The following is an 18757-nucleotide window of genomic DNA, read 5'->3' as shown; positions in this document are numbered from 1 at the left end:
ATCCGGGTCACTGAATTGTAAGTTTTATGTCGAGGCAACTGGATTCCTGTTATAATCGTGAAGACGTTCCCTCCACTCTCTTGAACTGAAGAAACCCTGTGAGAAGGCCCTGAACACTGAAACGCCTCCAAGTTTACTCGCGTCCAGCTGCTTTGACTGTTCTCTCCTGCGCCGTTGAGGTGTTCCTCTCTCCGCTAGAGGGCGCAGCTGCATGTCCGCGTAAGCGCGCACGCTGCACAGTAAACTTCGTCACGTGACCGCGTCCTGCCGTCGGTTAGTGATGTGAAGTTTGATTCAGTTTACCCAACCGATTCATTTGAACTGTACATTGTAATGAACCGATTGTGATGTCCGATTGAATCATTCATCCGGGGCCACAGTTTGTAAAGTCAACTTTGATGTCATCTTTCAGTAAACTTTATTATCATCTCCTCTTTGATTAGTCAACTTTATTCGCACCCCCTAATGATTAGTAAAATCAAACTAATTCTCACCTCTCCCGTAATTTGTCAAGTCTACTTTATACTCCTCTCAGTGAGTTGTCAGGTCAGATTTATAGTCATGTCCTCAACGAAGACAATTCAGAACTTTGTTTTTTAATTTTTAAATTCTTAAAAATGTACAGAAAAAGAAAAAAATGCAAAGAAAACTTAAGTTGGATTTGAATTCGGTTCGAGCAGCTCACTGAAAATATCCGATTCAAACGAACCGATTCGCCAACGAGTCGGTACATCGCTACCGTTGGTGCGAGTTCCCACAGTTATGGCGGAGGGAGCAGTGTTCAGATTGGCTTGCTGTTACTCACGTTTGAATATGTACTTCGCGTCGTGATCGGTGGATTTTAATCGGCACAGCGTCTTTTATCAGATCGAAAAGAAGTTATAGAGCGTCTCTACAGCGATGGCAGAGCGTGGCGTGGATTTGGCGGCTTTACCGAAAGAGGTGAAGGAGCAGTTGGCGGAGTTGGAGCTGGAGCTGTCGGAAGGTAACGAGAGGACTGAAGGAGACTGGGTTCACCTCCCTTAACACTAACCTAGTGTACTCATTTAAGACTGGATTAAGGCTTATTCCTCAGAGACTGTGTGGCGGAAAGAGTGCTTCTCACGCTCAGAGCCACAGCCACAGCTGAAGTCAGCTTCTCCTTCGAATTTTCCCGTTCCACCTTAACAGTGCAGCAGTTACGTTAACAGAATGTAACTGCTGCACCATTTAAGGTGGAACGGGAAAATTCGAACGAGAATCTGTCTAATATGAAACCAACTTCAGCCTCGTTAATAGGTGTCAGTTGGCTGGTGTTTAATGTTTGTGAATGAGGGCGATAATAAGATTTCCTGACACCGTGTCCTCTTAACGGCCACATTGCCCTGTCTTTGAAAATTGGCTAGCTAACCAGAGCTTCCTCCTGTAGGTTACATTCACTTAACAGAACCTGTTCGTGGTTTTATGTAGCTAGACTCGAAAACGTGAGGTGTCTGCTGCAGTGGTTTGAGTGATGGGGAACTTAGAACTGAGACCATGGCTTTGCCACTCGACACAAAGCAAGTGCGAGCAGGCTTTAAGCTCCTATAGCTATTCTAGTTTCCTCAGGAACAGATTTATATTGTTAAAAAATTATCTCAGTTGGTGTTCACTTTCAGTCAGAGCCATTCAAGGACACACAATACAATACAACCTTCAGTGGTCGGTTATGTGACCAGTGGCTTAGCAAGAATCTCTGTATTCTGTTTTTTCTTCCTTATTTAAGCCAAAGGTGTGTTTATGGCTGGTGTCTGGAAGTCTAGCAGGTAGAGATGTAACAACACACGTTTTCAGTTCAATTCTGAGGTCAAGATTTGGTTTTCAATATGTCATTTATGTTTTATGTCAATGTCTTGATTCTGCATGACTCTAGTAATACACTACACAGGCTTACAGATTTCAGAACAAAGGATTGTGCAAAATATTGATATAGAAAGACAAAAGGCAATGACATGTGCACAGATGCCTAGTTTTCATTGTCAGTGGTTTCTTTGGAAAATGGCAAATAAGACTATCGAAAGAGAGCAAGGGGGTATCAGTGGTACAGTTTTACATTTTAACACATTTTTGAACATATTGTTCTTTTGCTTTTCTTTGTTGATGGTGTATTGAAATCGTTACACTTGGTGTTTTCTGACAGCAAGTCAAAAAACGTGCCAAATGTATCAAGTGGTGGGAAATAGGGGTGGGCGATACTGCAAACATTGCAATACTTTTAAGACATTTTCATGATATACATTACTATTATGATATGTATTTTTACTGAGGTTTGTAGGGTTGAAACAGACAGAATGCACAAACACTCCTGCTTTAAACTGAATACATTGATTTGCTTTCCTTGTGCTGCACTGCGTTAAATCCATGAGTACAAAGCTAATTATTCTCTCTTTTAATGAGACATTCTGTTGTTTAGTGCTGTTTAAGTGCTGATGATATCCAAACTATAGCAGGTTGTGATGTAATTCATTGCGATAATGATACATATCGTTATATTGCCCATCCCTAGTTGGAAAAATCTTTCAAAATTAGTCTCATTAGACCATATTTAGCTAGTATACTTTCTGTTGATCAGTCAGCAGTCGCTGCTTTTGGTGTCTGCCTGAACTGAAGCACCAGCGCAACCAGGAATTCAGCCTGAAAGCACAATAGCCTTTGTTGTCGGCTGGATACTAATGTGCTTTTGGAAGGCTATGCTTGCCAGCTCAGTCCCTTATTACAAGTAGAATAGAAATAAGCTTCTTGTGTGTACGTGTATTGTGGAGGGACCGTGTGTATATGTGTACTCTGAGTAATACTGTTACACAACTGGGACCACTCAGTGTGTGGGTTACACTCTGAAGCAATGTGTTGTTATGCTTATCGAAGAATAAATGGCCATAGCAACTGTAATCAGAGAAGCCGTGATGATAAAAACTGTAAACACTGTGCCTTATGGTTGAGTGGGGACATATTGCACCAGATTGGCAATCAGTGACGTTTGGCTTTCTGTGATTCATGTGAAGTTGATTAATTCCACCATGTTATCGAGGCGCGGTGACTGTGAGAAACTACTAATGATGATACAAGGCTGAATAATCCACACGCTGCTGTCCTGAATGGGTCGCCGTAAGGTGCGAAACCGTGAAAGAGGTTGTGTGTGTGTTCAGTGGGTGTTTTTAGGGCCCAGGGGTAGCTGAGTGAGGCCATGTTTGTGGTCGTTTGGATGGCTGTGGCGAGTGGCTTTGATCCTCCTCCCTGTGGGACAGCTGTTGACCACTGCAGTAGAGACCCTGTGGGACGGTACTGCGAAAAAGCAGTGGGCTAAATTCTCTTGACTTGATTTGAATGTGTACATCATTTCCACACGTGACATCTTACATCATTACAGGTGTGCTTTTCAGCTAAATTGCTTTTGGTAGTGATCGTGTTGATATATTATATTCATGATAAAGAGAGGCACTTGTTATGGGTGGGAAATATGATGGATGATATATATATAAATGGAAATACACACACACCTCTTCAAAGCCCTTCTCCTTCTTGGTCGGGGTGGGGGGCGGTGCTTGAACCTATCCCAGCTGTCATTGCGCGAAAGGCAGGACACACCCTGGACAGGTCACCAGTCCATCGCAGGGCAGACAGACAGATTCACTCACACCTAGGGGCAGTTTAGCATGTCCAAATGGCCTGACTGCATGTCTTTGGACCATGGGAGGAAACCAGATAACCCGGAGGAAACCCACACAGACACGGGGAGAATATGCAAACTCCACACAGAGAGGACTGTGGTCGTCCACCCGGGGACTCAAACCCAGGCCCTCCTTGCTATGATGTAACAGCGCTACCCACTACGCCACCATTCCGCCTGTAATTGAAACATACATACAAACAAACAAACACATGATATTACACGATATATGTGTAATAGTACCTAAAGAACACTGTCTAATTGCATGTTTCATTACAAATATAGCTTAATTAGTCCTGTTTAACTGGATTTAGATCAGTAAATTATGCAAAATGTTTAATAAAAGTCATTGCAATTAGTTCATATTTATAAAATTTCAGAGAGACCAATATCCCAATGTGTATTGTGTGTTGTGATATTATATTTTTGTCATATCTCCCAGCCCTAGTACTCATTTAAAACCAGTTCATCCAATGCAGCACTTTTTGTTGTGTACTACAGCTCTCGGCACCTGAGGTGACTCGCTCCAGCTGAGATGACTCATATGACTCACATCATTAACTGACCAATCCCAGTGTGCCCTGCTTTAGCCCCAGCACTTTTTGCTCCCCAATGTCACTGGGCTGGGTGCTGTCAAGTTGTGTTTGGCAGTATGTACGTGTCCAGAGTCAGACTCGCATGTAGAATGTGTCTTCGCCTTGCCAACTCTGTCTGTTTAGATCGCTGCAACCGTGCACTGGGGCAGCACAGTAGAGACTAAATAGCACATTGTAGTTTAGGGCTGTACAATAAATCATATTTTTATTGTCATCACGATAAACACATCAGTATAGTGGTAATGACTGAACATATCAAATTACTTTGTACATGCAGCACAAGAGAGACCTCATTACATTGCTGGCACAAACTGTTAGAAGACTAATGAGTGATTCTCTGCTCTCCTAAAAAGGAGGGGAGTAACTGAACAATTTGGCTAAACTGCCGGTTATGAAACACACATGTCCACAGCTCAAACTCCTCCATCCTGAACTACAAGCCTGCAAAAACTTGTCAAATATTACGATTGATTTCAGTATGCAATACAGCAATGACTACTGACATAGCAAGCATGTGTGACAGCTAAGCAAAAATAAAATATATAAATATGCAAAATGTGTATTCATGTTCATATATGCCTATAGAAAAATATATGTACATTTATTTGTTTTTGTAGCCTTTATAGAAATAGCTGTTCAGGTAATGCTGAAAATGTACTTGCAGGTCTGATGTAAGCAGCTGTTAGTATTTCTTTTATTTTTATTTTACACAATAATGAATGATGCTGTATAATTTTGTATTTTGCTGTTTGTTTAAAGAAGTTAAGTACATTCTTCTTTATACATCCAAAAAAAAGTCATGTGTCACATCCAATCAGAGGCAAGCATTTTGAATGTTATTTTATTCCTTCCCATATTGTCTTTATGATGTCCTACAGCTTTATTGAACATTGTGTTTTATGTTAATATTGTACAGCTGCATTGCAGTTATATGGCTGCTTACTGTAATTGCTGTATACCTTGACTCCAGATGTGATCTTGTGACAAGAGGTCTAAGAGGGGCCGTGAGAAATGTTGGGATAAATGTGGGTGGGAATGTTGACTTATTAGAGTGGGTGTGAAATTTCGAATTCAGCCCACGCTCAACATTGTCTGATGGAGCAAGCCTGTTATAGCATGGATGTAGCATATGTTAGCATGATTGAAAAGTCCAATTAAGAAAACTCCAATTAAGCATGAAAGATATGTGACGTGCAGTTAAAAAAACATTACCTTTCAAGGAAAAACTGTTGTGTTGGTTTTCTTGTGCTGTGTTTGTTGGATCATGTGAATGCCTTGATTCATCCAAGCTTCTTTGGTTAGTCAGGATGTTGACAGCACACTGCAAAACATTCAGTGATTGATTTCCAGCTCATTTGCATATTTAACTCTTCTACGATATCAGAGTGTCAGTGGCTGATATTGCGGTAACGATGCATTGTACAGCCCCAGCTGGCACCAAAGGAAGTGTTAACATTTATGAATTGCTGCAGTTGCTCCTTATTGTCTGTCGATGTAGCGAGACGACTCGGCTTCTACATCTCATTATAAAACAAATGGCCAGTGTTCAGTTGGCACAGTAACGTCCCAAACAGAGCTGTGCTGTTGTGGTCACCGTTTGATGTTGCCAAGTCTGCTGTCCATCTCAGCATTCTTGACCTGTCTGTGATTTTATTCCACTGAAGACCACAGTGGCCTTGCTTCAGACGCAGAGAACAGAAATGCCCCACATTAAGGAGCTCAGCTTGGGTTGCTCGGAGGAGAAGATAGGCTGGCCAAATTGCTGCCTAAAAAGCAGGCCGTTTCTGCAGGCCACCAGTGATCATTGGGACACAATGGGGACCATTGAGCTGATGAGGACCGTGGTGGCTAGGAGCTGCACTGGCATTTAGGCCATTCGACTGAAAGCTTTGTGTGCTGAAATGAGCTGCTCTTAGCATGCGGATTTCAGCCATAGTATGTGTGCGCTTGTTTTTGTACATTTTCAGCCCCAAATGTCCTGAATATATAGGAAGATCAGAGAAAAACAGAGCAAGCCTACAATGTCAGCACAAACAAAATAATCCAGGACTTTGTAAAGTACGGAAGGATTCTGTTTGCATGCGGCTTGCATCTATGTGCTTTCGTAATAAACAAATCACATATAGGCAGCGCTTTTATAAGTAGAATCTCTCATCTCTGTCCAAAGGAAAACATGTGTCTCTCAAATAGTAACTTTAAAGAAAGGGGGGAAAACATTCTTGATTTTTAAATTAATATGTGTAGTGGGTCATATACTAGTTCATGCAGTATACCAGTTGAATGGCACAATTAAGTGCAGATAATGCTATGTACAAAAACAGTGCAAAACATGCTAAAGGAGTCAGGGATGTTTCAGTTCATAATATGAAGGAAACGGCAGGCCTCTTGGGGTTAGCCTTTAGCCTTATTTGGAAACCAGCATGCTTGCCACACTTCTGGTTTCTCTGTCAGAAACAGCAGATGACACCATGATCTCAGGGCCTAGTCCTCATGACAAACTTATCAGCTGCTACTGATATTGCAAATAACAGTATATTTACCCATTTTTAACATATTTACCAAATGATAAGCCCCTATGGTTTCTGACTGTTGGACCTGGATCTGGATTTTTTATCCTTTAAACTTGGAAATAGACAAAAAAAAGTTTAATTAAAGTTTTAGAATTTTGGGGAAAAAAGAAAAATACATAATTAAGATTCTGCACTATTTCTTGGTCACTATTCAAATTTAAGCAAATTTGTGACACTGGCCATGTTCAGACCATCTGATCAAGGTCAGATCTTTTAAAAATGTTTTTTCTTTCATTGAAGTTTGTGTTCAGAGCACTCCTCAGAGGCTTTGGCACAAACGTGTGGAGCTCATGCTAGCTCAAGTACATGCTGTCATTAATCAGAAGAGAGAGACTTGGTAAATATTAAGAAATTCTGAAATTCATGTTCAAATTTCAGAGATTTGTCTTTTCACTCAAATTGTTATGCTGATTATACGGTGTATTTGATTAGAAAAGACTGCAGAATAGAAGCATTTTTAAAACTGAACATCTACAACCCCACGTGATAAAACTGTTCAGTGTTGATCATCACATGAATGGTAAGCCATTAGGAAGTTTTCTGCAGTATCTCTTAGGGAAACGTGCTTCATTAACCACAGTCAAATGAAGTGTCTCATGTTCATGTTTGACGTGATCTTTGACTGTGGTGATGTTTACGCTGATGTTGGGCTCCGGCCAGATTGTGTAAAGAGATCTTCAGTGTTTTATAACCAGATTCAGACGTAATGAAAAGTCATCATGATATGCTGAAGTGTGATCTCTTTGCCAACTTTGCTTGCCAGATTAATCACAGATTTTCTTGAAGGATTAATCACAGTCCTCAATGATGAGGCCTAATTCAAACCAGGCATTGTCTCACATTAGGCAGAAGATCACTTGCTCCTTAAGCCCCTCTTGAGAAGTTCATAGTTTTGCGGGACAAAATGAACAAGTTTACCTGGATCTAGTTGCTTAAATTACATTAGGCACTGGATTTATCTTTGTATGGAGACGTTTAAATGTAGAAGGCATCTCATCTGCATTTTCCAAGGGCTTTGGCTGAATGAGGACTAGTGCTGAAAGTGGCTTCTTGAGTGTTTGTTGTAATATAGAGCTGATGTGCGTAATGTATGGGTATTGATTGTGGTTGGGGAGATGCTCCTGATCACTGCTGTCACTGATGGAGAGGCAGATTGTGGTCAGTTGCTTATCTAGAGTGTGCAAAATCATCCCGATGGAGTCTGAGACCTGCTCATTATGCTTTAAGCTTCTGAATCATAAGGGTCTCTCTCTCTCTCTCTTTCTTTCTCTCTGTCTCTTCCTCTGTACATTTAGAAGCAAGCAGGTCACAAGTTAGAGTGGACGATGTGTCAAATTGAACAAAACAGTGCATTTTCAAGATATATATGATGATAACTATTGTTTTTGAGGTTTACATGCAAGTTGCATTGGACAAAATGTACCAGCAAGGCAGAGCTAATGAGTTAAGCATTTGTTTAAAAAAACTATTTTAGAAGCAAGAGGGAAAACATGTTAAACTAATCAAATAAGATGATGTCATAACAGGCTGCCATCCAGTCTAATACTTGTTACTGTGCAGTTTATGCAGTTACTATGCACAGGTTGTTGCTCTTTACTGTAGTTGTATAATTGGTCTAAATTAGTTTTTTCTTTTTTTATGATAAATGCAATTGTTCATGGTTCTGAATACCCCTGATATAGTCAGACAAGCTCGTCCTGACGTTATTTATCACTCCATTAGTCATAAGCCATAAGCCATCCCAATAGAGGAAGTCCGTACAAAAGTGCATAAACTCGACACTTGGGCCCCTTACGAACTCTATCCTCATAATTTATGTAGACTGCTGTAGTAGGAAGTGGTTCTCTGGTTGCTTGCCTCCAGCCAATAGGCCACATCTAGAGTAAAATTGGGGAAGCTGTTGTTCCTCCAAGTTTACTGAGCAAGTTCTAAATATGGCCGGCTTTCTGTAGGTAGCTGTGTGTTGTCTGGAACAATTTGCATGCAGAGGTATTCTGATCACATGACCAGCCTTTCACAGTTTTTTTTTTTTTTTTTTTTTGTGTGTGTGTGTGTGTGTGTTTAAATAAAAGCCGTTTTGTTTTGTTGGGCATTTTAATGGGGCAGAGGTTTAGTTCAGCCTCGAGGCATCGTGCAAACAAACAGTAAACTCTCACATGCGGGCCTTGAACTCTAAAGCGTCCTCGAGACTACACTGTCCAGTGCTGAAAACTGGACAATACAGCAAAAAATAGAACATCATGATACTTGAAGATTTCAAATATCACAGTGTTTCATTTAAGTAATATTAGCCTGCTGACAGAGGAAGTCCATTGAAGAGGTATCAGTACTTCTCCTAGAATACTTAATATATACTCATAAAAGAGTATTGTGGTGTAATTTCTTAGGATAATAAACATGTATCATATTTATCACTCCTGCAGTGCTGAGACTGCTGAAACTTCTAAACCTGTATAGTAAGTGGCCTTCACTAGATGTATAACATTCTTCCAAATCCTGAGGGGTTTTTTTTTCTCACAAAGTGACTTTCGTTTATGTCATATAATCCATGTGGTGAATTCAGACAGATGGAGCATGATCAGATGTCCGAGCTACTCTCTCTCTTTCCAACAAAAGACCCTGAGGCTTTTCTCCTGGTCCTGGGCCCAGTGGGCCTTCTTCCCCAGTGTGGTTTATGTAACAGCCATATCTGGGCTGCCTTTGGGCTGTGAATAGTTAATGCTGGCTCTCTTTCTACTGCGAGCTCCTGCCGGGTGGTAAGGCTGAATTATTAACACGGTTTCATTAAACGCAGCAGGGGTGGGCCCCTGCCTTTATTCCTCAGCACCCCCCGCATGCTGGGTTGGGGAGACCTGCTCTGTAAGTGAAAGTTGGAGTCAGTGTACCACAACGGCCTGAGAAGTCCTACCTGTTCCTAGTGGGATCTCCCACACAAGCAGCTTTATGGTATTGCTAGTGCACAAACACGAACCTGCTGGGGAGAAAGAGGATGTTTCAATACACGAGTAGGGCTGACTGACTCACAGTGATTTGGTTTGATTATGGAATCTCAATTTTCACTACAGATAGATTAGCATTTTTTAAACGTACTATATAAACAAAAAAAGCTGAAGTATTTGCACTTTAGTTAAATATAGCTGATTAAAAACAGTACGCCAATCCGTTGTTTTAGGATTGTCTGTTTGGGAATAGTCTATGAATTTGTCTTTTATTACAGTATAACATCAAAACCAACCCTGAAATCAGTCAAATTATCAACCAGAGTGTTGCATTTAGGGATGTACCAAAATAGGATTTGTGAACTGATGCTAATATCCAACGTGCATCTGCTGATTCAGATACATAAACATTTATAAAATGTAGAAATTGTGACATCTACCTAGATTTGCATTGCAAAGAAATATAGCACTTATTTCTGTAGAGTTGCAAATGTAGTAAAATGAATAAAATGCAAATATATGTTGATATACAAAGCACAGATCATTGAAGTGTTTTATCCCTTCATTTAACATCAATAGTCTTAATAATGTAGATAAAATAGCACTTTTCTGGCTCAGTTAGATCTGCCAACTTATACCTGCAAAGTCAATCAACTCATCTGTCAAGCTAAATGTCACTCAGTGACCAACAAACGGTGTTCACTTTGTCTCCAGCCCTCCGGCAGTACCTCTTCATATTGTCTACTTTCTATATCATCCATGTCATATTTACTGGAAGAGTTGTAGAGATGCCTTCTTTTCTCTGCTGTGTTTCTTCCATTTTGAGGTGGAATTTCAGAGCAAAGTGACATCAAAAATAGAAACTGGCCGTCACGCTCAGCCATTAATTACAGTGGAACCATTTTGGTTTTGTTGTTCTCACTTGCTCATGTCACTTGCTATTAGGATAAGGTCTAAATATACTATTGGTGTACAATAAATGCATCAAATATTGGTCTGAAGCACAATAAATGTGTCAATAAATATACATTAAATGTGTCCTCTGAGTGACTGTCTGATGGCAGTAATTTTTTATCACTTGTCTGCCGATATCAATAATAATACCAAACACATCACTGGCATCAATCCAATACTGGGTATCTGCAACTAGGTATCGGCCCAAAATCAACAGGAAATGTTAGATCGGATATCTAAGCAAAAAAGAATGAATGTGAGCCATTGTGAAAAAACTCATACTGCCAGTGTGATGTGATGTTAGCTGTGCATTTTTTTCAGTTGGGCATTAGAGTGATTCATAGTCTTCTTTTAGACTGTGAGGTGCAGATTTCAGTATTGGCATTGGAAAAGGAAAAGTAGAACTGTGCCAGTTGTGCCACTGTGTCTCGATCATGGGTGCTTAAAGGAGCGTTCCACAAATTTTCCAAAATTTCTGTGTAATTTAATGAATACATAAATAAAGTCACTCTGAGTAAATGAGGTAATCTGCAACGTTCTATGGAAACGTGCTAAGACTGAATTGTTTTGGCCTAAAATTAATTATTAAAAAAATACATTCATGGCGGAGAGGTACACGCAGGGCATTGTACAGCAAAATAGTGTACCAAGAAAAAAATTTCAGAATTATTACTATTTTTCACTACATCAAACCCCAGGCTTGTAGGTGTGTGAGCACAGATGACCCGTCTAAACCTGGGAACCTGACAGATCAGTGAACAAATTAGGTTGAATTTTTTCTCTAAACAGTCAAGTCCAACAGATTCTCAGCCTCATTTGCTGCTTTTTTTGGTCAACTGAGACACCTCTATTTCTGTGTTACTGCGAGCCTGGTTTCCCTCCAGGGAGAAGTTTCTTACACGCACACACATGCACAGAAACTGAGAGAACCAGTTTTCTGTGCATTTGTCTTCTGTTTGCTTACTGTGCGTGTACTCCAATGGGACCTGTCTCAGTACTCCTGCATACTGTGTAATGAAGGACATGACTTAGTGAAGGTGGGCCCTCTTTCTAAAGCACTGCACTTCACTGGCTACTGGACTAACCTGAAGCTTTACTCTGAGGTGCTCAGCTAGCATTGCCCAGTTTCAGCAATTCCTTGGAGTCTGAAGCTGGAGTGATGAAGATAACAAGTGCTGACATATTCACTCAGAGATACCTCAGATTCTCTCACTGTCAATCAGTCATCACTAAAGAAGAACACCAGATCCTAATTTGTACTGCTGTTTGGTCTAATTTGTGCTGTTGTTTCTGTAACTGATACTGAATTCAAAAGCCTAATATAGCTGATGTAATATGATATGATTCAGTATTGTTTTCTTTATAATGCACCAAGTTGTAGAACAATGTTTTTATTAGAAGCATTTCACTTAAGATCTAAGGTATTATGCTCAAACATCTCAGAGAAAAACACAGTGACATGGAATATGAACATGACAACAATGCACTGTTTTTAACAACAGAATTTTGACTTACAGGAGAAGATTTTCCATCCACTTCAGTTGTGTACATTTTGAAAAAAAATGTAGCATGGACACTCTTTAGATTTTGTATGGAGTGGAAAATTTGGTTTATTGATAAAGGAGAAGTGCAAAAAAATGCTACTGAAAGCTGATTTTTCAAATAACGGAAACCAAAGGAACATAATTTCTTCATCTGAAAATAACAAACATAGCAAGAAATGAAGATCATCAACGCTACAGATGTTCCCAGGGGTTTGGTAGGCAAAATGGGACAGTTCTCATTAAATGGGCCACTACCCTGCTCCGTTTAGCATCTGTGAAATGTGAAGGTTACAGCTCACAGATGGAGGTAAAAGAAAAAAAAGCTCCATCAAAAGCTAAGCTGTTGTAAAATGACATTCAATTTGTTATTGTTTTTTACTGTATCAGATTCAGGGATTCTGATGCTGGGAGTCGTATTTGTGGAATCTCTAATTATTACGAACGCACAGTGATGTCTGAATCGTATTGATATTTGTTATGACTCAAGTCACTTGGGTATGTGTGTTTTTCACTGACTGCAGTTCTTTTCCTCTTGGGTTTTATTGTGGTTTGTTACAAGCTGGCAGATTTGCAAAGTATCTGTAAAACTGACACCTATAGAGCAGTAATTCCTGATTACATAACTGTCTCTTTCAGGGCATAAATTCTGCCATTCTACCACATACCGGAGTGCTCAGCCTCATGCCAGTGAGTGAAAACTGGCCAACAGTAGCCAGGAATCACAGCCGTATGGATTGTGTTACCTGTATTCATGCATGTCGTTACTGCAGTGGACACTTCCTGTTGTCACCAGCTTGGCTTACCTCTGAGATGCAAATGGATCCTTTCTGTCTAGATATTATTATTGACCTGAATGGAGTGCTGAGCTGAGTAGGAGCAAACGTGCTTGTTTCAATAGATTCGCTTGCTTCACTTAAATTTCTAAGGCACTATTTAAAAAAAGGCACAAGTTTACGCAACCACAGCTTGCAGTGGCGACCATGTGACCCAAACACAGTGCTTTAAACTGCCTTATACTTAAATAGATCATCATTGTGTCTAATGCTTGTGGATGAAAGACATTCAAATGCTGCTTAAGATGATTTGTGTGGTCCTGCATTTGCAAGCCTGGTCAGTTGATTCTTATTTGTAGGGAAGTAAAATGAGGAAATTAAACCTCTGAATGATACTCATTCAGTTTAAACTGTAAACTGTTTTATTACATCACTTTGCCTTTCTATTTAGTAACAAGAAAATCTATTCAGAACCCTTCAGAACAAGTATTTGTGTTGAAATGGTCGTCCTCAGGCTAGTTATTGCCCAAGAAAACAAAACCCATTGATAAGATGGTCGTTCCCCCTCTCTGATACTGTAACTTTCCCCCATTTATCTTTTCTCTCAGTCCTTCCTCTCTCCTGCCTTGCTTCCCCTGTGCTCTGTGTTCCCTCTCTGTTGCATTGTGGGCCTTTCTGGATCAGATTATTAGCAAAGCGATTGTTGGGAGAGGGCGTGGAAGGCGTTAAGCATTTTAACAGCGTTTGGTCACTTGCTAATTTTAAAGTCAGCGTTGACATTGTGGATATACGAGAGCGTCTGGATATTCGAAAGAACATTTGACATTTAGGCTTACAAAAGGGCCAGAATCAAGACATTAATGGAACCATTGAAACCTCGAAGGACGAGGGAACAAAAGGTTTTAGGATGTGCTTTAATGTCTTGTTTTTGAGGGATATTCTTACCGTTTTGTAGACCTTAACAGTAGATGGGTCTGTTGTATGTAGTGATAACACAGATACGATGCCGGGCATCTGTATCGTGATGATATAAGAAGAAAATAATAGAAGGAATAGTGCCGCTACACATCTAATCTGAAATAGCATACGCTTACATTGGTAGATTGTTAGCTGTGAAATTCTTAAGTGGTAGTGCAGTGACTGATAGGCTGATTTTTGAGTTTGAGCATGATGGGATACATTTTACATCTTAAGTCAAGTCCTTCAAAAAAGTAGCTAGTGTTGAAGAAAAAATGTTAGATCCGGATCAGCCGATGCTATTAGGACCTACAGTTTGGGGAACTGAATGTACCTTTTTTGAAATAAGAGTTTGATATAGTGTACAAGTTGTTAACGTTATGTCAGGATACAGAGCTCTCTCCCCAGTCCCCATATGGAAACGAAAGTTGCAGCAGTGTTTTTGTGGTGCCACACAAACCAATGCATTTACCTGTTTATGCTTATTCAGTTTACAGCGGTTTAGCCCTGCCCATTCACTTTGAAGTTATAAGGAATGTTTTAGCCTGGACTGCTTTATGAATGAGGCAACCAATCAGAACATTTCCATTTATCACAGTGCACATATATCAGTCTTAGTGCCAAGAACAGTCTGTTTAGTTCTAGAGGAGTAAAAAGAGTTTAGGAATGGTACAAATGAAATACGACAAAATGTAGGATCTGGGCCTTTTAGTATTGGTATATGTATCGCAGGGTAAAAGAATGGCATTGTGCCATGTCTTAACTGTAAACTACACATTTCAATAGCCAAAATCTGTATGCATTAATAAGCACTTTGTATTGCTGAAATAGCACCTTTTTAAGGAGAAGTTAAAAAAACCATTTATTTTGGACTGTGAAATGTTCACACGGTTGAAAAGGCAGCTGGCACTTGGCTTAGGGTGGGGGGAGGGGAGAAAATGAGTCATGAGATTTTGATTACACAGCAACAATATGTGAAGGGAAAAACGTATTAGATTTTAGTAAATGGAAAAAGGCAGGGAGTAATTGGGACACATGTTTGAATCTTTCACTTTGCTCTTTGTCACTTCCTGTGCAGTCATCTCTTTATTATTGGAAGTTGTAGAAGTAAGTGTTGGGCCTTTTGTCTGAAGGCTGCGCGTGAGTCATTAAGTATGGGTGCTGCCTGGAGAAATGAGAGAGTCATAAACACGTGACGTCACGCAGAGGAGTGAGATATGAGTGTCACAATGCTTCTCTTTCGCAACGAAAAACGGATCAGGGCCATCTCTCCTTTCCACCCTCTCTCCCACTGCTCCAGACCCTCTCTGACACACCCATGTCACGCCTGGACTTGTTCCACGTTTTGAGCGCATGAAAACGGATGGACTGCGTCATTGTTTGCTCTAATCTCGTGTCACCTTTTGACTGTGAATGTTTTAATCATCAGACAAACTTGGCTTTTCGGTAAGGATTTTGTCGGTGTTTATTCACTGAATAAACACATTCAGGCTGTTGGGCTTTCCCTCGTTACCCGTATTTGGCCTTCTATTTTTATATCTACATAATGATGTCACCAGTTTCCAAGTAAGCGATCTAGTGTCTCCCGGGAGCCTCTGTGCGGAGTTAAAAGGAGCTTTTTTTTTTTGGATGTTTGGATGAATTGGGCTGTATTATAGGCCCTGAATTATTTTGATCTCGGTGAAGAGCTCAAGTTTCTGCTGTGAGCCTGTCTGTTTCAGTGGTTTTACAGTGGGTGGGGTTCCTCTGAGCAACGAATCAAAGTCAAAAAAGTCATAGCGTGTGCAGTATTATTTATGTCTAGAGCTGTTACCATGAGTTTTAGTTATGAAGTAAATAAAGAGTCGACATTTTGTCATATGCAGAAAGAAACAGACAATTACACTCCACTTATGAAAGTCTCACTCTGCACTACAGTAATTTTGAGTAATTTGAGTAATGTTTTTCTTCATAGGCAATACAAAGGACCGATACCACTTTTTCATATTTGATATCAATAGTGATACCTGATCCTCAAGTATCTGCTCACACAGAGTTTACGCTATCTAACCTAACTGGACATGATATGTGCCTCTAAATCTTAATATACCATTACACTTTTAACATACTCTACACTGGTTAAAGCAGTTGTTTGTGTCATAAGTAAAATATACTAAGCTTGAATGAACAGCAGTTCTTCATGTTAGCTGTATTCAAGATTTCTTTTTTTTGATGATACTGACACTGTATTTAAGTACCAGTATTGGAAGCCATACCAGTGGTGTATCAGTATTTATGTGATGCTACCAAACAATAAAAATGGTGTAAACTAATCAATAGCAAACCGTACATAAACAGCCTTTGTGATTCTTTTTTGATTGTAATGATTACTTTATTTCAATTGATAAACAAAGATAAAGACTTCATTTTCAAGGCATTGTTCAATAGTATAAAAACAGTTTGCTGAAGATACGTTTACAAAATGATTCTCATACAGCGCTGATTAACTATTTTGTAGGAAGCTGTTTAAAGAAAGGAATTTAGATGTGCCCAGAGAACAGAGCTGTAGATTATTCCATAATGAGTGAGACAGAAAATCTTGTTTTGTCCAGAAAGCCTTGTATTTACAAAATTAGTGAGAAAAATTACTGTAAATTGACACCAACCATATTGAATTTGTTTGATCTGTGAAACGCTGTAAACGCTCAAACTGATATTATATTTAGTTGTTGATGCTTCATTGTAATTTTCTTTTAAAGTAGGTTTCCAGCTTTTTTTCTGACAATGAAAGTGAATAACTCCTTTAATGTCTTTTTAATAGAAATTAAATAGATGAAAGGTGGTCTCAGACTTTTGTGCAGCTCTGTGTATATAAGAAGTCCATCAGGGTTTCACGTTACCTTTCAACCTCATTGAGAAAGTAAATATTAATCAATCATTGTCTTCTAAAATTGAGTTAAACTGAGCAATCGTGATGGCTCTGATTCCCTGTACTGTCTGTGTGTGCAGAGTTGATCATTGACCCCAAGTATGGGCTCCAGCCCTGAGTCGATAACGCACTTCACCGATCTCGTTAACGGGCTCTGAGAGAAATGTTTGTGGAAGTAATTCTGAGCCCATGTGTTAATTAGCCCGCTGCAGTAGCACAGCACAGTCAATTAACAGGCTACTGTTAAATCAGCAAGTTCTTAGCCTACAAACAGAAACACCTGTTTATTGTTAGTGTTATCTGTTTATTTAGTGTCAGGACGGTGTGCGTTCCCTGCATTTTGAGCTCAGTGTTGAATGTGTTGACTGACTGTGTAGCTGGAACTCACTGGGCAGGTTTGGCTTGGGTGAATGACTGTATCACAGCGCTGGTGGTAAGTGCAGTGATATCTGAAACCCATCTCTGATTGAAGTGCATTGTGCTGACTGCACTGCCTGTGTCTGCCATGTCTGTGCGGTAGGCCTCTTTCTTTTTTTTCTCTCTCACTTTTGTGCACACACTCACACTCAGGGTTTTCACGGTCAAGGCTTGAAACATTTTGTTTCTTTCCTACAGAACAGCAAAGGCCTTCGCACAGTATAAAATGAGTGATTGTTTTGGGTCTACAGGCAGAAACTGGTTCATCTTGAGGCCTCTTCTCTCTCACTTTCCTATGATGGTGTTTATCACCAGTAAATATTTTAGAGGTGCACCAATCATGAATTTTTTATTTATCTATTTATTTATTTGTCCCCCTCCCACCCATACTACATACTTTGTAAGCTGATTGACCACGTGGAGCGCACTGATACCAGTACTAAATTTGCTCTTTAATGGGCTAGACTGGCATTTTAATTTATTAAAAGAAAAATCAGTTGCCTATTAAGATGGCATGAAGTCAGTGAAGTGCTAAATTGGAAGTAAGTGGTCACTGACTATTTAGCACAATTAGTCATGCATAATTATGCTACAACATTATGCTGTAGCAGCAAATACAGTTTGGGTGCAAAGGTTACAACACAAATTTGCCAAAATAAACATGATGAAAAGTAGGGATACACAATCAGAATTGGACAAGATCAAAATCAGATTTTTGCTCAGTTGTCAATTTATAGTTTATTTATAGTTTTTGTTTTGGCTGATTTCTGTTGCAGTTTTGTGGTAAATAAGGTGAGGCAGGTAAGTACACTCGTACTGTACTTGAGTACCAAATGCAGTACCATAATGAAGCATAACTCGGTTGACTTTAAACAAATCAGAATCAGCCATAAATATTTGTGATCAGTGGGTCTCTGAAAAAATGACCAATTTGCATATTAGGTCAGCACAATTTCATTCAATCATTATTGTGATATTGACCTTTGCAGTACTGATGTGACAGAAAACTGCAACATGCAAATGAGCTCTCTAACCAATCATGTGCTGTGATCAACCACATTTCTGGAAAAGTTTCTTTGGGTGTTTTTGATACATCAGGTTATTCATGTAATAAAAATATTATTTTGTTTTGTTGTTATTATTTTGCAGGCCTGTATTGAACCATGTCACATTATTCATTCCCAAATCTGTCGCAATAGCAGTATAATCTCAGTGCTAGTATTTTATGGGACCAATAGCATTTTTGGTTTTGATGTGAAATTATAAGCTAATGCAAATATTGGAAGGAAAGAGAATTGATCTGATGCATTCCTGTAACCAGTCTAGCCAGAAATAGCACGCATTCACATTGTGTTGTCATGTCAGCCATGTAGGTTTTAAAGATGAAATATTGTATCAGTATCAGGCAACACAC

At 39.6% G+C, this 18757-nt stretch overlaps 1 protein-coding gene across 4 annotated transcripts in view; it reads left to right on the top strand.

Annotated features, from left to right (window-relative positions):
• Positions 1 to 747: 747 nt before the first annotated feature.
• The window catches only part of dip2ba (disco-interacting protein 2 homolog Ba), a 66743-nt gene continuing 48733 nt past the window's right edge, over positions 748 to 18757 (top strand). For all 4 annotated transcript variants that reach the window (XM_017707669.2, XM_017707661.2, XM_037541133.1 and 1 more), the window contains exon 1: positions 748 to 985. In XM_017707669.2, the coding sequence (XP_017563158.1) occupies positions 901 to 985 (85 nt within the window). In that variant the 5' untranslated portion in view covers positions 748 to 900. The remainder of the gene's footprint in view (positions 986 to 18757) is intronic.

The sequence above is a fragment of the Pygocentrus nattereri genome, chromosome 9 (assembly GCF_015220715.1).
Source record: "Pygocentrus nattereri isolate fPygNat1 chromosome 9, fPygNat1.pri, whole genome shotgun sequence".
Lineage (NCBI taxonomy): Eukaryota > Metazoa > Chordata > Actinopteri > Characiformes > Serrasalmidae > Pygocentrus > Pygocentrus nattereri.
Note: the sequence above shows the minus strand (reverse complement) of the source record. Positions and strands in the feature narration are given on the sequence as shown.